At 42.0% G+C, this 25,594-nt stretch overlaps 2 protein-coding genes across 7 annotated transcripts in view; both read right to left on the bottom strand.

Moving 5' to 3' along the window:
• Positions 1-6: 6 nt before the first annotated feature.
• On the bottom strand, positions 7-9,486 carry zbtb39 (zinc finger and BTB domain containing 39). Its single transcript, XM_004560251.3, has 5 exons — positions 9,194-9,486; positions 8,215-8,402; positions 5,486-6,799; positions 4,915-5,268; positions 7-4,325 (listed from the first exon to the last, which is right to left on the bottom strand). The coding sequence occupies exons 3-5, from the start codon at positions 6,764-6,766 to the stop codon at positions 3,348-3,350; spliced, it is 2,613 nt and encodes an 870-aa protein (XP_004560308.1). The 5' UTR covers positions 6,767-6,799; positions 8,215-8,402; positions 9,194-9,486; the 3' UTR covers positions 7-3,347.
• Positions 9,487-10,180: 694 nt separating this feature from the next.
• The window catches only part of agap2 (ArfGAP with GTPase domain, ankyrin repeat and PH domain 2), a 33,975-nt gene continuing 18,561 nt past the window's right edge, over positions 10,181-25,594 (bottom strand). For 3 of the 6 annotated variants that reach the window (XM_004560255.5, XM_004560252.5, XM_076878271.1), the window contains 16 exons: positions 25,492-25,577; positions 25,224-25,359; positions 24,033-24,167; positions 23,754-23,872; positions 19,581-19,733; positions 19,357-19,431; positions 18,915-19,019; positions 18,394-18,574; positions 17,821-17,949; positions 17,555-17,689; positions 17,153-17,212; positions 16,709-16,860; positions 14,878-14,968; positions 14,512-14,734; positions 12,861-13,140; positions 10,181-11,391 (listed from right to left, as the gene is read on the bottom strand). In XM_004560255.5, coding sequence (XP_004560312.1) covers positions 11,191-11,391; positions 12,861-13,140; positions 14,512-14,734; positions 14,878-14,968; positions 16,709-16,860; positions 17,153-17,212; positions 17,555-17,689; positions 17,821-17,949; positions 18,394-18,574; positions 18,915-19,019; positions 19,357-19,431; positions 19,581-19,733; positions 23,754-23,872; positions 24,033-24,167; positions 25,224-25,359; positions 25,492-25,577 — 2,261 coding nt within the window. In that variant the 3' untranslated portion in view covers positions 10,181-11,190. The remainder of the gene's footprint in view (positions 11,392-12,860; positions 13,141-14,511; positions 14,735-14,877; positions 14,969-16,708; positions 16,861-17,152; positions 17,213-17,554; positions 17,690-17,820; positions 17,950-18,393; positions 18,575-18,914; positions 19,020-19,356; positions 19,432-19,580; positions 19,734-23,753; positions 23,873-24,032; positions 24,168-25,223; positions 25,360-25,491; positions 25,578-25,594) is intronic. The other 3 variants (XM_004560256.4, XM_076878272.1, XM_076878273.1) reach the window with 2 other exon arrangements.

The following is a 25,594-nucleotide window of genomic DNA, read 5'->3' as shown; positions in this document are numbered from 1 at the left end:
AGCCACTCATTTGGAAACTTGTTTATTTTAACAAGGAAATTTGCCTTTCTTGCAGATGGCTTGTCCTTTCTGCCCATCTTTATTACATTTACTTCCGTTTCTGGAATGTTTCATGTTCAACAGGTTAAACAATAAGAAGGCAGGGGGAAAAAAGAAGCGGGGTCTGTGTGTCCACAAACAGCACAATAACAGGAAGAGACCAGGCTTTGCAAGGGCAAAGGTCTGAGCTGCTGGAAACAGGGGAAGCAGATTTCTGCAGATTCATCACTGAATTTCTGATGATGGAGCAGCTCATCCAACAGATAAAAAAATAACAATAATTCAGAGGTGATAACAGTCTTCCTAGAGGCATTTATTGCAAAAACAATATTAAAAAAAACATATAAACATATTTAGCTTTAGAAATAGACAACGAAAGGCATAAAAATAATAAATAGTTGCTGTCATAAATATGAGGTAAGACACAAAAATCGCACAGAAATGTGTAAATGGGCACTTCAATGTCACATTTCTACAGCACAACATACGTCACACGCTCTAAACAAGTCAGTATAGCTTGTGTTTAAAATGGAATTAGTCTGTGTAAGTTCAAACGCACACCATTATGTTTCAAAGACAAAAAAATTCTCTACTGTGGATTTGTTTTATCTGAGTGAAACATGCACCATAAGAACAGACTAAATAAAATTGTAGGGTTTTAAAACCGTGACTGCAAATAGAATTAGTATGCTACAAACGGCATGCTACTTCAATATGCAATCAGTGTAATTACTCTGTAATTACAATCACTGACATCAAAAACCTATCCTGATATTACAGTAGATAAAATCTGCTGCATAATACAGCTGCCTTCTTTCACCTGCTAACATCAGGATACACTGCCACCAAGTGGCTTCTTCTTATCTTAGTTCAAACACACCAAACCTGCAGTTTGAACGGCATCTAACAGAAAAAAATATGGCGACCGCATTATAAAAATCCAGGTAAACGCTCAGTCGATCAACAGATACAGAAATAATCAGATGTAAGTGAAAAATAATCTATTTCTTTACTTCTATTCTATAAAAATACTAATTTTGTGTTTTAAAACAGTGATTCCCAGCTTTAAAAATTTATTTTCTGGCCTATATCAAAAAAAGAAAAGAGAAAAAAAAAGAGAGGTTGATGCTAGAGTTCTCGGAGGCCTTTTTAAGGGGGGGGAAGATCTCCTCAAAAACCAGCTGTAAGCAGCAGGGTTGCATCCTCCTGCAGAAATGTGCCTGTCAGCATAGGAGCATCACTGCGATGACTCGCTTCAAGCAATGAACCTCCAGTTTGCACAGGGATGGTTTCAACCATACAGTTTTACATTACTAACCACATCTATGGCCAGAACCTCTGGCTAATGACTGAAATAGGCTGCTTCTAACAGGTGTCTGGGTGAGGAGCTTGGTCATTAAGGAGGGACGACTCCTCCACGTCAGTGTCTCCCAGGATGAGCTGGAGGAGACGGCTGAGAACAGGGAAATCTGAGTATATCTGCTTAGAGTGCTGCACCTGCAACCTGGACCTGGACCAAGCCACTGAGGGATGGAATTTCTGCCCTTTACGGCTCAAAAAGGGTATATCTTCTCATACTTATATTGTGAATGATTAAAAGTGTCCCCACTTTTTTTTTTTTTTTTACATATTTACTAAAACTCAAAAAAAATTCTTCACATGTATTGGATTTTAGGGAATCAGTCGCCATTTACAACACACATCACGAACACAACCAATAGATACTGCAGCTGACTTTAACCTTGTTGCCTTGACTCCTCTCTCCTCTGCTTGGATCTCTGGTGGAAGGGACCAGACGGAAGGAGAGGATGCAAGGATGTAGAAACTAAGAAATGAGAAAGGGGGGATGGAGTTGGCCAGTGGGGGTGAGGTAGCTGGGAAGACTTTGTTAATTAAAAGTCTAGGGAGATGATTCTTCCAGCTGTTTTACTCCCAAAGTAGCATCCTTCTCTGTTAAAGTTGTTGGGGAGACTCATTTATGTGCTGACTGGACTCCTGTACTGGGTGCTAACTTACACACACACACCCATAATACTCCAAAAACTGTTCATTTTGTTTTAGTCAAGTTTAAATAGTGTTAAAAATTCATTTTATACAGTTATCAGTCAGTTAGTGTGCACTTCCAGCAAGAGTTGACAGTTTTTGAGGCCAGTTTTGCGCTTTTTACATTTACCCGTAGCATTTTTATTAAAACTATTGTCATCATTTTAGCTCAAATAATCGTAGTCGTATATACTGATAATTTATTAATGTAATACAACCATATTTTAGCCTTTTCATGCACTATGTTCAGCTATTTTAACTAAGATTTTAAAAGGCTTTACCTTACAATAAAAGGCACTTACTGCTACATAAATACATCTTAAGTGAACTGTTTTGAATTAACTAGTTGTTGTTGTGTTAGTGCAGACAGCTTTTCTATTATCGATTTGTAATTTCTAATTTTTTTTCTAAATTCATTTAAGTAAAATTTGGACTTACACAAAGAAGACACCGCTCAAATCGCGATGTCATTATTACGTGAAACCCCAGAGCCCCTCAAAAACCTGCTACGTGCCCCTCAGTGTGACTCGTACCGCTCTCTGTTTGGGAATCAATGCTTTAAAACACTGTGGAAAGAAAATAATACATTTATGAAAATATTTCGTGTTTGTCTACTTTTCTACATTGAGGTAATTGCAGTGTAATTACACTGTAATTACAATCACATATTAAGACAATCATTTTGATGATGCTACTTTTTTTTTTTTTTTTTTTTTTTTTTTTAAACAGACTCAGTCAAGAATCTGACCAGTGCAAATGGTCTTTAGTAGGAGAATCGTCCATCTTTAATCCATAGTAATGGCTAGTTTTAGAGTTTTTAGGTTTTGTTCTTATGTAGTTCTGGTTCCATTTGTGTGTTTGAGAAAGTTAGCTGGACAAAATAAGCAATACTGAGATCTTTTACAATAATTTAGAGATTACGTGATTAACTAAAAACATTAGAAAAATCACTGCACTGGGCTAATAACAGTGTTTATAATAATATTTCAGCCAAAGCATTTTGTGCCAGGAAATGAAAAAAATCCTCCAAATAAAAACAAGAATGGAAACTTCTAGCGCTTCTGACTTTTTTTTAAACAGTTAGCCGGCATTAAATTGATGTAACAAGACAGATGTGCATGAGTCATCAGTAAATGTCCTATCTGTTGATAGGTGCTAACTGATGTTGGTGCATCAGTTAGCTAAAGCTCTAGTCTACTATCAGCAGCTTGTGGTCCACGACAACCAGACACAGAGGAGGCGTCAGGGAGGAAACGAGGAGCTGATCAGGTGTCCACAGTGGGCAGCGGTTCTTTAGAGTGATCATTGTACATGAAGGTCTGCTCGATGTTGAAGTCCGGCGGTAAGTGGTCCTTGTGGAGCTCCATGTGTGACGACACCAGCTTCAGCGTGGAGAAGTAAAGGCCGCAGATGGTGCAGCGGTACATCAGGGCGCCGGCGTGCGTCTTCAGGTGGCAGATCATGGTGGAGCGCCCCCTGAAGAAGCGCAGACACACTTTACACTGGTAGGGTTTCTCCCCGGTGTGGATACGGAGGTGGTAGGTGAACTCCCCCGAGTGAGCGAAACGTTTACCACAGTAGCGACACCGGTACCACTTCCCACGCACCCCTGCAGGTCCGACACCGCTGTCCTGACTGGAGCTTCCGTTCGTCAGGACTCCAGAGGACACGCCGTGCATCGGCCCTTGAAAAAACTTGTCTGACACGCTGATGCCCATTCCCAAACCCAAACCGAAGTTGCTCATTTTAACGAGCCCGCTGACGTCCCGTGACGAGGAGGAGGAGCAGGAAGACGGCGGGCACTCCAGAGACTGATCCGCTTTACGTTTCCCTAACCACCCCTGGCCGCCAGCGGTTCCTCCGCTCCCCGTGGAGTCGCTGGTGTGCAGACTGAGGTGGTACTGAAACGCAGAGGACGAGCGAAACGTCTGCGGGCACAGGAAGCAATGCAGCTCCTCCGCTCCTCCTCCACTGCCACCTCCATCTGCTTTGACTCCGTAAGCCCTCAGCGCCGACTGCTCTCTCTCCTTAGCTGCCGCCTCCTCAGCATGCACAGCCATGTGTCTGTCCAGCAGGGCGCGCTCTACAAAGCAGCGGGCGCAGTGCGGGCAGGTGAAGACGGGCAGGGAGAGGTGGGCGAGGGCGTGCCACAGTAGGGAGCACAGGGACAGCTGGGGGAGGTGACACACGCCACAGCTCAGGCTCTGGGGGCACACGTGGCTCAGCAGGTGGTCTTTGAGAGTCTGAGGAGGAGAGAAACACAAAACTAAAAGTTGAGGAGCCTCACTGAGGAAGCAGGTGTGTAGCAGGGGGACTCCTCATTCTTATTTCCTGCTCATGTTTGCCACCAAACCGGTTGTCAGGCATTGTTCATACAAACATCAGACTTCCTGTGGGTTTCACTGTGAACTCAAGTCTCACTTTTGTGCTTCTTAGACACACCTGGTCCTTGCGTTATTTACAAAGTAAACGCTTCAGTTAACCTTAAAGTGAACCACAGTGAGCTCATTCATGACACAGTTTAATGAACGAGAGCTCGACAGCATGTTGTGGCTCACAGAAAGAGCCTACAAAGGCCAACGCAACATTTGGGGCTTTTTATCTTAATAATTTGTGAATAAAACAAAAGAACCGCTTTTTAATGAACTGCCCGACTTCATTTCAGTTCATGGAGATAGAAATGGCTGTAATTTCTTAACGATTAATGTAAAAATCAAGTCCGCATTTATCATAACTAAATAGTGTCTGTTTACATATGGAGCCATTTATGTATCAAGCAATCGTTTAAAGTGTCTGACTTATGTCAAAAACACTCCATAAATATCCACTAACCTGGAAGTCCTTGCTGAGGGATTTGCTGCATACAGCACACTGCAGCTCTTGGCTGTGGCTGCTGTTGGTCAGCGCCCCCTGTGGGATGGTGTAACTGGATGCTGTCTGGCGGTGGTGCCGCAGCAGTTTCTTTTGACTGCAGAACTGCAAGTGGCACATGTCACAGGTGAAGAGCTGCACTCCCACATGGGTGAAGGAGTGGGCGATGCCCGCAGCACGGTCTGGAAAAGAGGCTCCGCACACCCTGCAGAGCCCCAGCTCCGTCAGGTGCGTCTCACCGTGTCTTCTGATGGCAGCTGGATCTGCTGGGAGTGCCACTGTGCAAGCTTTACATGTCACCGTGCTTCCTGTCACCTGGAGGAGCAAAGACCATTATTTCCTATGTGGAAAAAAAATACGACCCATCCCTGTGTCCTCTGAAGGTCTGTAGCTCAGAAAACGTTCAGAGCACGATGTCAAATCTTGGTCGCTTCATTAGAAATACAAACATTACAGAACTTCAGCTGATTTGATTTTATACAGAATGACTTTTTACATGAACTACTCTACTGCTCACAAACAGAAACATTACCTGGCTACTCGCATTCCCTCCATCTCCATTCTCCACACACACAAGGTCATCTTCATCCTCGTCCTCCTCCTCTCCCTCCTCCATGAAGTTCTCATCATCGCTCAGCTCGATGATCTCTCCTGCCAACTGTCTCCACTGCTCTTCCTCTGTTCCCTCCACTGCTCCATTACCTTGCAGAGCCTCCCTCTCCTCCTCAGTGTCTCCTTCCTCCACTTCCCCAAACATCAGCCTGCTGTCCTGCTGCACGTCGACGACGCCACCTTCCACCGCTGCCACCTGAAGGCTGCCTGGAGACTCTCCTGAGGATGATGTCGGGGCGCAGGCTTCAGCGCCAAGCTGAGCTGAAGAGTCAGGGAGGGAGCAAGACTCAGACGTAACAGGGTTGCTGCTCCGGGACAAAGAGTCGCCCGCGCTCTCAGAAACCATTTGACCATCTGTGTCACCGTCCTCACAGCAGCCTCCCGCCTCCCCATCGTTCAGCCCGTGTTCGGTCTTCAGCTGGAGCACAGGTCCCACAGGCTGCAAGCCGTCAGCCTGAAGGGAAAGGCTGCTGCTGCTGGTGGTTAAAGGCGGTCCTCCTGGTAACTGATGATCTGCTCCCATCTGCCCGTAGCCGATATGTGACTGGACATCTTCTGCCTTTAGGTCCAGAGACAGAGGCCCGGCTTGAACTTCGCGGCCTGACCTGCCCATCCTGATTTGGAAAAGAGGGGAGGGAGCAGCAGCAGGAGTCGGGGCAGCAGACGGGCCAGCCGATGAAGACAGAGAGGAGCAGGAGGCGGCGGAGGAGCACACAGACGGCACAGAAGCTGCACTAACTGCAACCACTGTGGGTGGAGCGGCCACCATGCTGGAGTCCAGGGTGACATCACCGGGACTGCTGACATTGCAGTTTGCAGACACAGAAGCCTGCAGGTCAGGGAAGGTAGCGTGACAAGCCTTCACCAGTTCACTGACCCCGAGCCGCTCGGCCAGCTCGTACAGGACCCCGACATCTATGAGATCAGTCACTATCTCCCCGGTGTAGACAAATGTCAGCACTTTCTCAAAGTTAGCTGGGGAGATAAACTCCAAAGAGAAGGCGGCGCTGGACGCGGTGGGAGTTCTGGTGAACAAGTTGCGAAAGTACGTCCCGGCGCAGGCCAGCACTGCACGGTGGGCTGCGAATGTCCGGTTGCCAACTTGCAGGAACACATCACAGTACTGACGTGATTGGCGGCAACGGTTAAGCTCAGAGAGAAGGCTGGCAGCGTGGCCGGGACACTGCAGCCGGATCCTCATCCCTGCCGCAGCTCCTAATGCACTACAATCCAACTGCAGGGAAGGAAATGCAGAATCATCAGAGCAGTACAGGGGACAAATATTCGGTGATTAGTCATCCATCTTTTGGTGGTAGATGGATCACTAATGAAAATGTATTCATACGCTGATGCAGTGAAAAGACACAAACAAACAACAAAAACAGCGTGATAATCCAGTTGTTAAATATATAGATAAAATGTGTTACTGCATGATAAAATATGTAAAGTGGCTGTCAAAAAGCAGTCCAGTATGTGGCAACCAGTTTTTCACTCCAGTTTTTATAAAACAGGTTTAACAACAGTTTAAATCTAAATTCTGAGTTTTCAGATTTAGAATCGGTTCAGTCTTCTCCGATCCACTCTGAGGTAAGCTGTATGAGGAAGTAATGAAAGAAATCCATTAATTGCACTCTGATACCATGATTCGCCATGGGAACAGGTAAATAAAGCCCCCATTGTGATCGAACAAACCGGGGGTTATGAATGCAAGGTCTGAGGGATCTTTCAGCAATGGTTTCTGGAGAACTGGTTTGTCAACAGGCTGTGATTTTATTACTGTTGATCTCTTATCTTAAACACAACCTGCTCCAGAGCAGCACAAGTTACCATGGTGACATAAGACGTGAACCACCATCATATCAAGTTAAACCTGAAGTTAGTTGGATGATTCATAGTACATTTCAACATGATAGTCAACATGTATGCATCTCCCATTCTGACTTTTATCTTGGACTCTCTGTCGGAAAGAAGGAATTTTAGCTCCTCCCTCGTTACAGAAACCTTATTCTGATTGGCCCCTCACTACAAACAGAAGGTTTGAACTGAAAGGGGGGGGGGGGGGGGGGCTATTAAGGATACCCTTTCCCTGACATTACAGAGAGTCAAAAATAGAAAAAAAAAAGTTATTTTAAACGAACTGTTTATAGCAGTCTGAGCTCTTAGCTGGTACGGATTACTCTCATTGCTTGAAACTTTGGCCGTGTTTAACAGGAGCATTTATGTATGTTCTTTATTTATGCATGGCAGAAAATAAAGAAAAGCAGTATAGGTTCACTTTTATAAATAACAGAGGTATTATAAAAATGACAGTTTACTCCTTTAGATTCTATTTTTTAAGCATTTATGTTTTTGTATAAAGAAGCAGGATCTAACTGTTCTGCAGTAACAGATGTTGTAAATTAAATTTTCTTTTTTTCTTTTTTAAACGGTGTTAACGCGTTGTTTTTGCTGCTCTTTGTGTTTAAAGCACAATTACTCTTAATTTTCCGCAGTTTAAAAAGAAGCTAGAGGATCCCAGACAGTTTTTTCTCTATCGCAGACAATCCAGACACATTATGGTAACTCTACTCACCCAAACCAGAGGTTTTATTAAAAAATAATCCTCCTACTGTGAGCGCAGGCCCGCTCGTTGCTGTTACCATCACTCACCCATTGAGACGTGTCCGCCGGCGCTCAGAAATCCCCTTTTCCTTTTTGTTTTCATTCGGTCTGCACCGCTCAGGCACTCATTCTACATTTTAGAAGCCTTTGCTCTTATGGTCCATCCATCCGTCGCAGTTTGGTGACGCATGTCAACAAAGCTGAGCGGCGTTGCCCCCTGCAGGCCGGAGGCGTCACTGCAGGGAGGAGAATTCATCAAGTTTCAAGACCACTTGAAAAATGGCAAAAACTAAATAAATAAATCATATTTTGCATGGTTGGATGTTAACAAGGTTCCAAGTTGAGCTTCAACATGCAACAAGAAGAAATGGGAGTGAGACAAAACATTTTTTGATCATGCAATTTATTGAAAACAACACTTAAACTGAAACAGGCTGTTTTGACAGCTGATCAAAAGTTTAAGACCATATGCCTTTAAAAGGCCAATCTGTGCAAAAATATGGATTCATTGTCATTTTCTGTCAGGTAGTCACACTGCCATGGCAGTCTGATGGCAAAAGCAAAAAAAACCTTTCCCTTTTTGAACATGGTCAGGTTGTTAAACTGCATAAGTGCGCCATTGCTGCTGAGGTGGGACGCAGCAAGGCAGTCATTTGGAATTTCCTAAATGATCCTGAGGTTTATGGAACAAAAAGTTAAGTGGAAGACCCAAGACAATTTCACCAGCACGGAGCCGGAGGATCCAATTGGCTGTCCATCTGGGCGATCCCCGACCCAAATTAAGACCCTTACTGGTGCTGACTGCAGCCCCACAACAATCAGATATAATCTGAGACAGAAGGGCTTCAAAAAAACCCCCCAAAAACCTCATCTCCTTGAACGCCACAGAACTGACTGTTTGGACTTTGCAAGAGAACACCAAACATAGGACATTGATCGAAGAAAGTTTTATTCTCTGATGAGAAAAAATTGAACCTTGATGGTCCTGATGGTTTCCAAAGTTACTGCCACGACAAGCAGATCCCACCTGAGATGTAACCATAATGGTCTGGGGTGCTTTTTCCTTCAGTGGAACAACGGAGATTCAGGAGGTGTCCTGCAGGTTTTAGATATGTCCTTGATCCAACAGCTCATTTAAATGGCTAAATCACCTCCTCAACATGTCTTGCAGTTCTCCGGAGCCCTGGTAATGAACTAATCATTTGATTCAGGTGTGCTGGCCCAGGGTGATATCTAAAATCTGCAGGACACCGGCTCTTGAGGTCTGGAGTTCCCCAGACCTGCTCTAAATGACCGAGGACTTTCCTTAAGCCAGATTTGTCGACCAAGGCTTAGACTACCAGGGCCTATGCCCCCGACCACTGTCTAGTCCACAAAACATAGAACTCCTGCTGTTGACTGCAGGAGGGGAGTGTGGATAATTTCCCAGTCTTTCTAAAAGAGTATTTGTGAGGTCAGACACTGATATTGAACTAGAGAGCCTAAATTGCAATTTCTATTCTAGCTTATCCCAAAGGTTCTTGATGTGGGTGGTCCAATCGAGTTCTTCCACACCATACTCATCCAACCATATCTTTATGGACCATGCTTTGTGCACGTGGCCTTGGTCATAGTGGAACAGCCAAACTGTTCCCACGAAGTTGGAAGCATCAAAATGTCCAAAATACCTTATAATTCACTTCTTTAGCAGGCATCTATTCAGTGTATAGCACTGGAACAATTAATAGATGCGTTTTACTAGCCAAGCTTGATAGCTTTATATCTCTTTCTAGTATGGTCACTTGTTGGTGAGGCTCCCAAAATTATTTCTTCCATTTGCACCTTTGATCCAGGAGGAAGAAATTTCGTCCCAATGTATACTTGATTGTATATTGTTGGGTTGACAATAAAACTCTGCTTGACTTTATATACAGTCTATATGGTGAACATACCACTCTGACCCAAACGTTGCTAAAAACAGTCAAATAAATCTGTGCAGCAGATAGGCCCACACACAAAGACAATAAAAACAACATTTTTTTTAATGCTTATTTAAAAAAAAGTTTATTACTTTATTCTGGTAACCATTTGTTTTAGCTCATGAGGGACTCACATGACTCACCTTCGGCCGCTTCACTGTAAACTCATGGGATCGACCTACACAACAGTAAGATGAATGTGAATTATGTCGCAGTCTTCACGTATTCGCTCTCGATATCCCAAATAAAACTTTATCCACATGTTTACATACTTGTAAAACCATCCGCTTACTGCTTTATGTGAGAGAATAAGAAATTATAAAAGACAATGGAAAACAAAACAAAACAAGCTTTTAGAACTACCAGTAAGAAATCACTACAAAATGCAGTCTGGTTTTTTCAGTTGTGTCTTCGTTACAGAGTTTAACATTAAGCATGTAGTCTAGATACATTTATAGTAGAATAAAACGTCATATCTCGGACCTGTGGTCCTAACACTGACATAGGTCATACTCCAAACCATTCATTTTTCTAGTCTAAGTAGAATAATCTCAGCTGATTCGTTGCTGGAAAACAGTTTATACAATCGAACTGACAGGCTCACATAACTAACACCATGACATATTGTTGGTTTAAGCCAAGGAAGAAAAAAAAGTAGCAGTTTTGGTCCAGTCACAGCAGGTCTGAATAAAAGCATCACCCTCTGGATGCACTGAGTTGAGTCATCTGCGCTAAAATTTGTTGCTTTTCATCATCGTAGCTGAATTATTGCACTTCTTGCAGAGGAAGTGAAACAGAAGCAGTCCGCTACAGGTCTACTTGAGTCATTTTGAAATGAGGTCAACGGCACAATAACTCAGCAATATGCCTGCAATCAACAAATTGAATGAATATTGCTTTTTAAGTGGTTTGATATGTTGTTCAGTCTTCAGAAACAATGTTTTTCATCCGTTATACTAATGATATCCAGTGCTGTCATTTCTTTATACTACACCCCTCTCCACGATCAGCTCTGCCCGTTTCCACACATTAAAAATGTTTTCTGTGGCAGCGTTTTCAGTCCACGCTACCGTTTCCTGGAGCTGGTCCGACCCAGGCTGGCGGTGCTGGAGCGGCGACTGAGGATGGGCGTGGCAGCGGTGGGCGACGTCTCGTTGGGGCAGCCGTGCTGGAGCAAAATATCGATGCAGCTTTTGCTCCCTTTTTTCGTGGCCAGCATCATGGCCGTCTGGCCTTGGTTATCTTTCGCTTTCACATCGATTCCATACTGCAGGGAAGAGGCAAAGGACAGAACATGATATTTAAGCCTGTTTATTGATTAGATATTGATTAGATGATTGAACAGTTTGAAGTGAAGTGGAGCATACAGCTGAAAAATTATGTGCTGCTCCTCTTCTATTACTGTTGGACAGATTTTCTTTGATTTGCATAGACAGTATATAGAGTTAAGGTAATAAATAAGTCTAACCAGCATAATCATAATTTGATTTATTACTGATTTTTCAGAACTTGCTTCCCTGACGTTCAGTGTTGTCTATGATGACAGGTCATCAGATCTCAGGACCAACATTTAGTTTTTCTTAAACTAATTTGTTATTCAAACTGCTTTACTCGTTTTAACGTGCTCTGAGTGTCTGTTAACACAGACTCAGTCTAGTAAGGGAAAATTATTCCATTACAGAAGAACTCCAGGGGTAGAGCACATTTATTAAATACCACCTGAACACTGTGGAGATCCCAGCACAGAGTCCAGGTGCACTAAAAACAGCCTGTCATCATTTCTTTTGAAGGTTACTGAAGTCAGCACATTCAGTGAAGAGGCCAGCTGGCAATACTGCGATTAGCAATGAGACAGTGTTCTTCAGCTTCAGTTCTTTTACATTAAATTGGATAGAATTGCAGTTTTAACATCACTAATGCTTGGCTGAAATTACACGCACATAGTTTTTTCTTTTTGATTGAAGTTTTTGGGTCAGCTGTTCACACAGGATGTGATTTCATTACCAAACACTATTGTAAAGTGATGAATATCTCCTGCATATGATTGTAATCTTATCTATGCCACATGTCTGGTCAGATATTTGATGACAGATATCTATTGGCCTAGTTACAGCTCCTACACCCTTCACTATAGACGTCGACTCTGTGGGTTTTGTGGAGAGTCTGGCACACTGAGTGCTTATTATAAAGCCCTCAAACACGGAGTCTGCAGGAGTGCAGGCTTCTAACCACACTGTGCAAAGTACAGCAGCTTTTTAATGTCGTTATAAAAGCTAATAATGACAAACAAGAACAAACAATTTAATATTAAGAGGGCAGCATGTTTTTGAAATGTTGTAAGCACCTGAGAAAAACTCCAAAGGCACATCTGATAAGGGTATAAACTGGTGCAGATGCTGACTGAAAGTTCCTGTTTCCCTCAGAGAAAAAAGAGGCAGCTGCCAATATGACTCCACAGAGAGTAACACTCATCACAGAATGGCAAGGGTACGTGTCTGCAGAGGCATTCACAGTTTCGAAAGCACAGAAGAGTCCATCACTAAGCATTTACACGATCATGGTGTGCATGCATGCACAATTCTACCGGTCAGTTTTTGAAGTAGTTTATTCCACCCTTATTTCTTTTACTGTGATTTACAGGACTAATGAACTAGTCGTGTTGTTCTACACTCGTCATTGGGCCTGAGGAAATATGAAACCGATATGAATGAGTGTGAACACAAAGAAGATACGCACCCAGATGAGCAGCTGTGTCATGACCACATCTCCCAGCTGGCAGGCAGCGTGCAGAGCCGTGCGCGGCAGCGAAGGCGAGCCGGCCGGCGGAGCGTTGATTTGTTCTTTAGTGCTGTGGGCCAGAAGGAGCAGCAGCCTGGGCAGATCTCTGTCGGTCACTGCAGATAGCAGCCACACCGGCACACCATCCTCTGGAAGCTGCGCCCCTGAGGCCGGCACAAGAGGCGCCACAAAGGCTCGCTGTTCATACTTGGCACGGATCCATGACTCTCGCTCCTCTCTAGAAAAACAGAAACAATACAAAGGAGACACACACATGTAAGATTAGACACTCTTAGAAGCACTGCAGTGTAAGCGAATCAGAACTTTGCTTACATTTAAAACTTGACATATCTGCAGGTTTTTAGAAATTCCACCATGGGTGTTATTTGTTCACGTTTGTACACATTGGATATTGAGCGATCAGATTTTTACCTGCTTTCTGTTAGTTTATTTCTTGGGTCTGGGATTTGATTTTTCCCACAAGCACACGAAACCACCGACAACTTCTCTGCATCACTTTTGACTCCATATTTAACTATTTAAATAAATGTACATTAGATATGAGCAGATGCAGTTTAAGCATTTCATATATGTTTAATCACGAGTGCAAAAAAGTTCTGCAACTCCGGCCATAAAAACAAACAAAAAATAAAATGCAAAAAAAAAGGATTAAAATTTGTCTGATCTCCCCTTCAAAGCTGTCTCCTGGTGCACTTCCAGTACTCCTGTTAGAAGTCCTGCTCTAACTACTCGTGTCCATTTGTAGACTTTTTGTGGCCCGTAAATTTGCGCTTGCAAGTTTTAAGGGAGAGGCTGGCTTTTAGCTTTCAGTGAAAGGGCCTGAAGAAGATCGTTGGATCGTTGTCCAAATGAAATCTTTTTGATCACACTGTGATGGAAACCTGACAACATTATAATATAACATACAACAATATAATTAAATGGCTGTAACTAGGGTAAATTAAATAGTATTACTCATTAATGTATTTACTTTTAGCCCTTCTGTGACAATGAATCAATTTTGATTTTGACTGATGAACCTTTTTTTTAAACCTACTAATAAACCTAATAATGGACATCAATGAGTTTTATTCATAATTTAAATCTCATTTAGTAGCTCTAAACACAAATGTAATCATTTGTGTACAAATCTGCTTAAATAACATATTTAATATTATTTTAGACTTCGTTATTATTCTAATTTATTAAAATGATTCTGTACATTTTTAATGTGCGACCGTGGCTCAGGGGGTTGGGAAGCGTATCTGTAACCAGAAGGTCGCCGGTTTGATCCCCGGGCTCTCTGTCCTGGTCGTTGTGTCCTTGGGCAAGACACTTTACCCTACTGCCTACTGGTGTTGGCCAGAGGGGCCGATGGCGCGATATGGCAGCCTCGCTTCTGTCAGTCTGCCCCAGGGCAGCTGTGGCTACAACCGTAGCTTGTGATAATGTGAGAGTGAATGAATAGTGGCATTGTAAAGCGCTTTGGGTGCCTTGAAAAGCGCTATATAAATCCAATCCGTTATTATTTTATCTGCTTAAAACTTGTATAGGGTGTACAGGAGTTTACAGCAGTTTTTGACGTGTGCTGTGATCTGGCTCCACCCACCGTGTCGCACTCGGTGTGGGTTTGGTCCGTCCTTGGGTGCAGCTCTCCCAGATGCTGTTGGCCATGTGGTTTCCGATGGCAGCCAGCACCTGTGTGAGCTCTCCCGGCCAGTCGTCCAGGTCCAGCGAGCGCACACGGGACAGGTGAGTCCCCAGGTTTCGGTGGATCCCTGAGCACTCGATGCAGATCAGCGCACCCAGATTGAGACTGGCCCAAGTGGGATCTGCAGGATGGGAGAAGAGAGACTGCTTAGCAAGAAAAAACCATGAGCCAATGGCTGCACCACCACAGTCTGTGCATGGTGTGAATTATGCTCCAGAGTAAATGTGCAGCTGGCGGGAAACGTGCCAACGTTTAGGAACTCACTCGGTGCTTCGCAGTCCACACACTGACTGTTGCCTTTGGCATTTCGGATGGCCTGGAGCGCTACGGCCTCGCTCTGACTGCTCCTCCGCGCCTGCACAAACACCCATTTGCATCATTTATTCATATCCACACAAGTGTTTCTGTTTCATAAACAAGTGGTGCTTAAAATCCAACCGCTACCTCAGTAAACACAATGAATAGTAACACGCATTGATTAGAGCAGATTATGACACCACGTGGCATTAAAACTGCAAAACAAAGACATTTTAAATTGAACTATTTTTTAAAGTTAATACATTTACTTTCTGACATTTTATTTGAGAGCCTTAATTTGGAGTGAGTAAATGTTTTCACTTAGAAATTCTGCTTTGGCACAAACAACTCATAGCTAACCGTCCAATCATGCAAGGCTTTGTAAAGATGCCAAAATAACTGCAGCACAACATGAGGATGTTTTAAAGATAGAGATAGCCACATGGACCAAACAGACGTTCTTGTAGTTTACAGAATAATCAGTCATGTCACTTAGACGCCAACATTAAATATACTCTGCTAATTTCCCCTAATGAAGACCATAATTTACCACAACTTGAAGCTATCAGCTGAGCCCATGAAGTCATCAGGAAAGTTTTACTGAGGTCAAAGATCAAACTATACAGCTTCTTCTTCTTTTTTTGCAACTGCAGGATTTTACAACTAATTGTAAAGTGAATCTTTATTGATATATACTTAGGTGTCATATATGTAGTAATTAAGGGCACAGAGGAGGCTGTCAGAGTTTGTCTTTATGAGGGTAAGAGTTAAGGACATCTGTTTAAATCAGTGCTATTTTCCCCCTCCTGTTTAGTGCATCATTCTCCTGGGTTTATATAGTTCCCTGCTTCTCTTCCCTACTTGCAGTATTAAAATGTTATGATTATATTTTAAACAAAACAGGAGAGCAGTTGTACGAGACGTATTCTGTGGTGTCACAGAAAGAGTGGATGATTTTAGAAACATTGTAATATGTAATTTATTTAAAAAACAAAAACAAATAAATCTTTTAGACATACTTTTCCCATTAAGGTTTCACTCCAACAATTAAATTAAGATTGTGATGCATATAGACTACTGTAGGTTTGCATGTTCTTCACTTAAGAGCGCTTCCATTTGAAGTAATTTACCTGCAAAAATTCATCCACGAACCTTATCTTTCAAAACCTTTAAGTAATCTGCGCGGTAAATGCTCGTTTCCCACCCACCTGCCTTTTAAGAACCAACCTAAATTTTAACAGATTTGAGAACCAAAAGATTCATAAGGCTATAGTTCAGGGAAGTTTGGTTAATTTCCAGGGAAATCACCGTGCACATAACTCGTGGGCTGGATTTCTGGTGAATTTCTTTTAGGTTGCAAATATATAGCGCCTCTAAAAAATGTGTCTTCTTTATTGGAAAAGAGGTGTGAGACTGTGCGGGTGTGATTTGATCGGATATGACTGGGATCGGTGACAGCAGAGACTCAAGCACCATCAGATTTTGACTCAAGTGTTTTTAAAATTTGACCTGTATTCTTCCTGGCATAGCTTTCTTTTCCTGCTCTGCTCTCTGCCCCCACACTGCACTTTCATTCTGTCTTGCTGTGATCAGTCAATCAAACCTTCACGCAGATATCCAAAGGAAAAGTTCAAGAGCAGGGAACAGCTTGTGGATTCTATTTTTGCCGCAATATTCTTCTCTTTAAGCCTCCAAGAAATGATGTTTTTAGACAGCAAAATCATTTTAGTTTAGGTGGAAAAATGGTGAGAATAAGTACAGAATCCATTTCTGAAATGTGTTTTCTGTACATGTTTACCTTGTTTCTGCCACTCTCACAGGAACCAAGACTTGCCAGGATTTGGCTCTCTATAGCTGTGACCCACGAGTCCCTCTCGTCCATGCTCGGAGCCTCAAAGTGCCACGTCTGCCCAGTAAACGACACTATGATGAAGTCGGCATTCTCTTCCTCTGCGAAGAGAGGGTGAAGCCGGAGAAACATGACATGAGATTTGCTGCATTCGACAAACCGAGAGAATGAATCCATTGAACTTTCAGTCGGTGGAGGAAAAATGAATGAAAAGCAAAACAAAACAAAAAAGTGGTTTAGATTGAGACATGAGGACAGAAAAATCTTTGGGTTATTCACGCTGAGGGTAATTCAAACAAACAATGGGGTGTAGATTATGGATGTCAGGCACACAGGGAAGGAAAACAGTCAGAGAGCACAAGCTGTGTCAGCACCATCACCCTCACTTGTTACCTGTCTTATTAATGTTTCTCAAGCTACCAAAGCTCTTTAATTTCCACATTTTGCGTTTGGCTGCAGAGCGAGAGATAAGCAAGAGAAGAGAAAGAGGAGTGCAAGTGTTAGGAAAAAAAGGCAGATACGAAATATTCAGAGAAAGACAAGCACGTTTATTAATCTTTATCCACACAGAAGAGAAAGAACGGGAAAACAAGAAAAGTCAGAATATAAGCAAGTGTGTCTTAGTAGAAAGTAAAGAATATAAAAATCTCTCAGAACTAAAGAATAAAGATTTTATTTAGTTATTATTTTGAGTAAAATTGTTTCTGTATATATAAAGCAAATAGAAAACCCAATTTCTTATTTAACTTAAACTGTTAGCATCAGTAGTTGCGCCTTGTGGAATGATGATGTTACCTTCGGCTTGCCCGACGGCTGCATCCCCTTTCTGATTCATGCTCTTCTTCCTCCTGTTCTTCTTCCTGTCGCTCATGGGAGATGATTGGCTGGGATCTTTTCCACCAAACGAACCGGCTGTCGCTTCCAGGGCATCTGACATTTGGCGCAAACATAACAAAACATACATGACAGAATTGTTTTCAGTCGCAGCGGAGCTGAGGCTGCACCCAGAGTGTCTGAGCCGGCGATGGTGGCTGAAAGGTTTCATTCCCTGCGGTACGTACCGACACTTTGTGCTTTGGTGGACAATGAGGAGGGGCAGCGCTGAAGTCCTCGCTCACCTCCTTGAGGGGACAAACCGCCAGACCGGTCATCGGCAACGACAGAGAGGGTAGCTGGACACAACTGAGGAACTGATGAAGAGAGAGAAAGTGAAGTGTTTATGTACAATAGGCCATGTTTTTATGATCTTTCAGGCTAAGAAATGTAAATTTATTGTTATCTAAAGCTTTATTTTCAAGTATAAAATTCCAGGAACAAACATATGGAAGGAAGATAAAACTAGAACCTGCAATCTTTTTAATAGCCAGCAGAGGGCGACTCCTCTAGGTGCAAAAAGCAGATTGTATCAAAGGCCATGACAAAACTAGCATTTTATAATATTATGGTAACAGTTAAGAGTTAAAACGCATGATAAAGGAGGGTGTGTTTCAGGAGAAAGTAAACACAACAATCCTCGATTTCTTGGTCAGATCTACTCTAAATAAGTGGATTTATCAAAAAGATAAGAAGACATGTCCATCTTTTATATACAGTCTTCAAAGTATGGTCTATTTATCCTCCTAAAGAAGACATACCTGTACTGGTGCTATCAGCGGCTGGCAGCTCTTTACTCAGCCCGTTGACTCCAGGTACAGCTCCAGGGGGGGCGGGCGAGGGGCCTGTCGGTGCGACTGCTCTTGGAGGACGTTTCCCGGGAACTTTAACAGTCACACGCAGCAGATCGATTTCCTTTCCATGGGTATTCTGCGTGTAGTCCTGAAGAGGACAAGATGTTGCATGTTTTTAATCATCTTAGTGATCTGTAATGTTTTCCAAAACAGTCTTTAAGTCAGTCATGGGGTTTTTTTTTCTCAAAAGGCCCTGATTTAAACAACTGAATTAAAATATGATGCAAATAGCATCACATCTCATGAATTCTGCTAGAATACCTAAATTTCTGTAGATGTAACAAATAAGAATGGGTCTTTCTTTCAAAAACCAATAACAAAAACAATCTAAAAGCATAACCGGTCCCTTTAAATGTGAAAAGCTGCAGATCTTCTCTCCCCCCTGCTCGTTTACTGTCGCATTGATCGGTGTTGTGGTGTTTTCTTACACTGGAGCTGGAGTGATAAGACAGCGTGCCATTGTTGGACAGGGTGACATATTTCTTCTTCCACTCCTTATTCAGAGAGCTCCCACTCCTCTTCCACAGGATGCCCTGTCAAAAGCATCAACCGGGGGTCGCATCAGTCACAGCAAACCACAGTCTGAATCTGCCTAAATTTAGAGCCGCCCCTTCAAAGTGTACCAGAAAGAGTTCGACAGCAATAGCTGAGAGCTCTTGTATTAATAGAACACCCTTGAGAAAGGTTGAAAAGGATGAAACAACAGACTTCTGTGCTGCTTATGTAAGACAAAATAAATAGACAAATGTATTTCTGTTCCCATCTTATTTCCGACAAGGGAATTGGCTCGTGTTATTGTTATAACTGCAGCGTGTAAATACCCCCATCACTGGATATTCGGCTTTTTTTTGCTTGTAACGGAAACCAAACCTGTTTGATCGGAACGCCCCGCAGGCTGCTCAGGTCGCCTTTAGCGTCGCCACCTTTTTTGTCTGTGTCCCGGTTCTGCAACGAATCCAACAGAATTTAAAGTGTTAAAAAAGAAGAGGAGACGATTTAAGCGAGGAGAGTCAGAGGGGGGCGAATGGAGTGAAATGAGAATGAGATGAAGGAGACTAAAAGGTGTGAGACACGAGCAGTTGGAGGTGACTGACCTTGAAGAGCGAGGGGCGTCTGGGGATGCTCTTCAGCGAGCGAGCGTTGACGCTGCCTCCCCCGTCTCCCTGTGCAACTCGCAGCTCTCTGTGGCTCACCACAGGGGTGGAGGGGAGGGAGTAGGCGTAGCCGATACTGGGGCCATTACTGGCCTGAGAGGAGGAGGAATTGGAGGAGGAGGTGGAGGAGGTCAGGAGGTCAGGATGGGAATGGGAATGAGAAGAGATGGAGAGAGTGAGGATGGGGTGAAAGATGAAACAGAGTCACAAAAAGGTGATGATGAGTGACAACGTGAAGTCTTCAGTCGATCGGTGTGATTGATGGAAACTGATGGATGAAGAACAGGGCGGGCTGTGTTTTCATTGACTAAGCTAAAGTAATCAAACACGACACAAGCGTTGGTGTACACAACCTTAGATGATCCTTTGAATGTCATTTACATTTTAAATATCACGATTAAATCATATGTTCTAAATAAAAACAGGAAAATAGTAACAGTTGGAAGTCGTGTCCGATGTACTGTACTCTACAGGGTGGGCTCATTTTTAACATCAGTGCCTTGATGCCAGTAATAGATGAAGATTATATTTCTGAGATAAATATAAACGCATAATATTTGGAGTTTAGGTTTTATTTTTATAGTCACTGGGATATTTCCAGGGATAATGCTTTGGTCCACCAGCAACAATTTGTTAAATGTTAGCATTCATGTCTGTTTTATGATTATTTTCTATTTTACTTTGAAGTTCACATGTACTTCCTGTCTCTGTCTCCCCCTGATTCATGATTGTTTTCAAAGTAATCCAATATTTCCCTCTGAATATCACAAAAAACAAAACAAATATCTAACATTTAGACTTATGTACCTGAGTAAATGTATCGCTTCACACCACTGCTTAAAGCTACATAAGTTTTCAAAATGTATTTTTTAAATATACAATATATTTTGATTATATTTGCGCTACAAATATACGAAGCCTTGAGGTTAATGCTCACTTCCACCTGCTCACACGATCAGTGAAAGTTCACTTACATGTCACATAACCTGAAACTGCTCAAGTGTCACTACTGCTGCAGGTCATCATGAAACAACATATTCAAAAATGAGAAAAAGGAGTTATGATTCCAAAAAACAGCAACATGATTTATTACTGTATGTTGCTCGCCAGAGGTGACTATTTTCCCGCAAACCTGCTCTAAGAGGAAAAATGACCCCAGTGTACAAAAACTGCAGTTCCCCTAATGGCCACTAGAAGGTGACTCTGGATGAGAGTCAACCTCCATTGACTCTCATGTTAAAGTGTCCATATTTGTATCATTGTGTAACGTACTTACAGTCTGACAAAGGACAGTTTGGGGTCTGGTCTTGGATTCTGGAGTTAGGGGCGTGGCTGCTTTGACTAACCTCTCCACCTGTAATACCGGTGCCTTTTGGAGCATGTATGCTTTATTTGCCTTTTAGCTCTAATTGGTGTCTTTTCTGTGCATTGCACCTGTACATTTTATCTATGCAACATGCGTACGTCACCCTTTTATCTAAATATGGTCACTTCTGGCTACAGAAAACAAAATGGCACCAGTCCAACAGCAGTATAAGCAACATTTTGTTATTACTCATGAAAAATAAATTTTGGATTTGTCTTTGAGCAAAATGTGATGTATTCAATGGACGTCCTTTAACATAAAGAATATTTGCTGATTAAGTAATCACTAAAGTTATTTTGATCCAGTCTGACGGTAAGTAAGTAAATAAATATGTGTGCCAAATTTCCTTGCAATGCATTTGGTGTGCTGCTGACTTACATCCCCAGAGTCTTTCTGCTAGCACAGCTTAAAACATGATCAGCTGGCATTAGAAGAACGGTGAAAGAGTGCTTTAATTTTGAAGACAGCATCAGCATAGCAACAGCAGAACACTTTCATCAGTGTCCTATATTTATCATGTCTTATGTAATATCTGTCTAGACCGAAAGAAGATTGTGTTTACTCAAACAGTCGACTAATAACTACCGAGAAGGCGTCACACCTGACAGTCATAGTCGCTGCTCTCTTTCTACAGTTCTTTAAATGTGCTCAACATGCTGAGCTTTTTGTTTTGTGAATTTAAAGAAGATGTAATCAGCAACGAGGGCCAAGAAATACTTGAATCAATAATTGAATCCGGACAAATAATTATCTGAAGTAGAAAATACATGATAGAATATCCACTCAAAAACATGTTTTGTCCCTGATAAACATGAAGCAAAATAATGTGATTAAATTTCAACTAAATATAAAAAAATCAAAGCTTTATTCATTCAAATAATTAATCATTGTAGAAAATAAGCTTAGATGATATGAATGTAAAACAATCACGTAAATTTCATTTGACCAGATTCTGTTAAATTTGATATTTTACTTTGAACATTTTATATGTAATCAAATTATTTAAAATCCACAATTTGGGATAAATATTTTTTGAGTGTGTGGTGGCAAGCAATCACTACCGTTATTTCAGGTATTGCAATTTAATTTACGTCTGCTTTTCAGAGGGATATATTGCACTATTAACTCACTGGGTTTACTTAATATCCACATTTTCATCTGAAACATCTGTAGTTGGTGAAAAAACTCATGCAGAAGAAGAATGTAGAATATATAAATGTATATCTCACAGCAAACTGTGTTGTGCTTTTTTCCAACAATGAAAAAAAAAATCATACTTCTGAGAAACTAACTAGAAATTTTTATGCAATAACAGCAAATTCTGACAGAAAATATTTTTTTAAATGGCAAAGTCAAGCCTCCACAGTACACAGAATATTTTGTACGGTATATGTTTACATATTGTTCTTAACTTGAGTTTAGGTTTTATGTGTATTTGTTTGAATACTTTCATTTTCACTTATTTCTTACCAGGAAATGGTTACAGCACGTTACAGCGCTCTGTTTTATCCACATAAATTTAAGGATCTCACAGTTTAGCCAGCCTGGTTTTAAACACTGTGCTGTGAGACATACCTGTTACAGTGCACACAATAATTTACACATTATGGCATTAATATCAATATTATTAATGATCAAATAATAATATCTAATAGATGTAAGTTTTCAGTTAAATATATATTTATACACTTTTACATTATAGTTTCTTCCGCGTCTATGTGAAGTCAAAAGCACAAGATGCCTCAGTTATGAAGCGAGCTTTTTCATATTTTAGAGTAAAAACATAAATTAGATTATTGTCAGTCCAAAGACATTTGACATCATGCTCTAAACCTTAAAGTATAATAAAGTAGGAATATAGTACTAGGTCCTTTTAATGTGTAATAATAAAGGTCATCATTATAGAAACTGGTATTGTTAAGACATGGTGCCTGACCAACAGGATATCTGAAGGTGGGGGGGGAAAGGTGCCACTTCATTAGTTGGTTGGTTTGTGGCTGTTTCACAAACCAACAAAATTAGGAAGTGTGTTTAGTTAGTTTTGGTCCCACAACAGAAAGCTTTTATTATACACGACTCCTGGCTGGTGCATTAATGCCAATCTTATTATAAATAAATAGATAAATAAACTTTCGTTTGTGCAAAACGTAATTTTGCAGAAGATGCATGATATACCTTCAGGCCTAGCCACAGTGATTGACATGTTGCTACCCTGTGATGGTGATGGTGAACATTAAATTCTCCAAACCGGGTAGACCATTGTTGGATATTAAGGAGAAACTAGCGCTCAGTCTAAAACGACCCCATTAAAGAATGGTTTCTTTAGTCAGGAAGAAAAATCATCACATAACTGAGCGATATAAACAAGTGAACAAGTAAAAATTTATTTCAAAAGGAAGTTACCCCCAACACCTGCTGAGCATTTTTGTGAAAAGCTCTATGTGGTGAGATAAGATCTTCTACCACTAAGTTTTGAAAACGGATCTGTTCTGCTTACCAAACAAAAAACTGTTTCATTTTATTTACCACTTTTCTGCCACAGTTTCTTCAAAATGTGTAACACAAAGTCCACCGATCACATGCAAAAAGTTAGGTAGTTACTTAGAAAAAGGCTTGAAAATGTCAGGATTATCAAGATAAGGCTATCAGTGTGGTTTGTGTTTCATTAACCATTAAATTTGCAAATGCAATATGGGGTATCTCCTATGGGAGTGACCCAGCAGTAAAACCGAAAAAGGACGTGTTACCTGTCCAGGGAACGATGCTGATCCAGGTGTGGAACCTCCCGAGTGACTGGGTGAGTTAGGCAGAGACTTGCAGGCCTGCAGTGCTGCCTGCTTCTTCTGAGCTACAATCTTCTGAGCAGCTGAAAAACAAACACTCAAACAGTTGAGTCTGTTTCAAATGTCAGTGTGTAAATAGTAATGGGTGGATATTTTTTAAATTTTATTTTCCTTGTGAATCACATCCTTAAGCCTGTTCTTTTGTTGATGCTGATATCACTTATAAAATGTGAGTCAGCTCACCCTCTGAAAACACTCGGTCAACGTTGAACCCGTAGGTGGCGCAGGTCTCGTAAAAGAGGGAGTGACGCACGTCAATACACAGCTGTCTGGCTCTCTGATCTTCAATCACGCGAGGGTTGGTGCTGCTGATTTTATCTAAAGAAAGAAACAATATCAACATTGTAACACCTGCTTGTCCCATAAGCATCTTCTTTTGTTGTGGATGTTAGGAACCCATTCCTATGAATGCAACTCGCTGGACACGTTGCACATCTTGGCAGTAATCCTTAATTCTTCATGGCATAGATTCAACTAGGTGCTAGATTCTTACTGTGCCATCTTAATGCTGAAGCAGAATTTCAGTCTCATTAGAGCATGTGACGACTGTCTGTTGTCCAGTTTTGGTGAGCTCGTGTACATTATAGCATCAATTTCCTGTTCCTAACTAACAGGACTGGCAACCAATGGGGTCTCTGCTGCTTCAAGGTTTGACGGATTGTGCATTTATTGAGCTTCTTTTGGACATTTTGATTGTATCGGGTGGTTATTTGAATTATTGCAGCGTTCCTATCAGCTTGCAGCAGTGACAATTTTCCTCTGAACTCTGGCAAAACATGGCATTTACACCCAGAGAGCTGCTAAGGGAGGAGACCCTGAATCCTCCCTTAGTTAGGCTGCAATAGGTGTAGGCTGCTGGGGGATTCCCATGATGCATCCCTTCAGTTACTCATTCACTATGTGTTAATAGACCTCTCTGCATTGAATAGTACTTGTTATTAATCTCTGGCTCTCTTCCACAGCATGTCTTCTATCCTGTCTTCCCTCTCTCACCCTAACCAGTTGCAGCAGATGGCCCCGCCCCTGCCTGAGCCTGGTTCTGCCGGAGGTTTCTTCCTGTTAAAAGGGAGTTTTTCCTTCCCACTGTTGCTTACTCATAGGGGGTCATGTTTGTTGGGTTTTTCTCTTTATTACTGTGGGGTCTACCTTAGAATATAAAGTCCCATGAGGCGACTGTTGTTGTGATTTGGCGCTGCATAAATAAAATTGAATTAAATTGAATTGAACTGCTGCTCACTGAATATTACAGTCTCTCATTAGTTAAGCTTAAATGCACTGAGTTCCTGTCATGTGACCGACTGATTAACTTAACTTAAGTTAATAAAGGTTTGGGCTCTGAATATTTGAGGGTACATGACTGATTTGTGCGTTTACCTTGTGTGCCGACCACTATGACTGGGATGTCTGAGCGGAAGGCGCTGAGCTGGCTGTAGAGCTGGTAGAGCTCCTGGAAACTGGCCTCATTCTCCAAGCTGAAGACCAGAATGACTGCATCAGCCCAGCTGCTGAACTGCAGGAGGAAAAGGATAGATGGACAGATGTTATCTTACTGTGCACTGATGGATGATGAAATGTGCAGTGTTACAGGTCTGTCACACTCACACACACAAACACACACATACACATCATCACAAAGAAGCACCTGTGCATCAGGTGGTCCAGCCTCCTCTCTGATCAATAATAAATGACTCTGACCATCCACCAGCACTTCCTTTTTGTACCGTCCACCTGTCAGGAACAGTGAC

This window comes from Maylandia zebra, linkage group LG20 (assembly GCF_041146795.1).
Source record: "Maylandia zebra isolate NMK-2024a linkage group LG20, Mzebra_GT3a, whole genome shotgun sequence".
Classification (NCBI taxonomy): Eukaryota; Metazoa; Chordata; class Actinopteri; order Cichliformes; family Cichlidae; genus Maylandia; species Maylandia zebra.
This window is presented reverse-complemented; position numbering and strand designations above follow the sequence as displayed.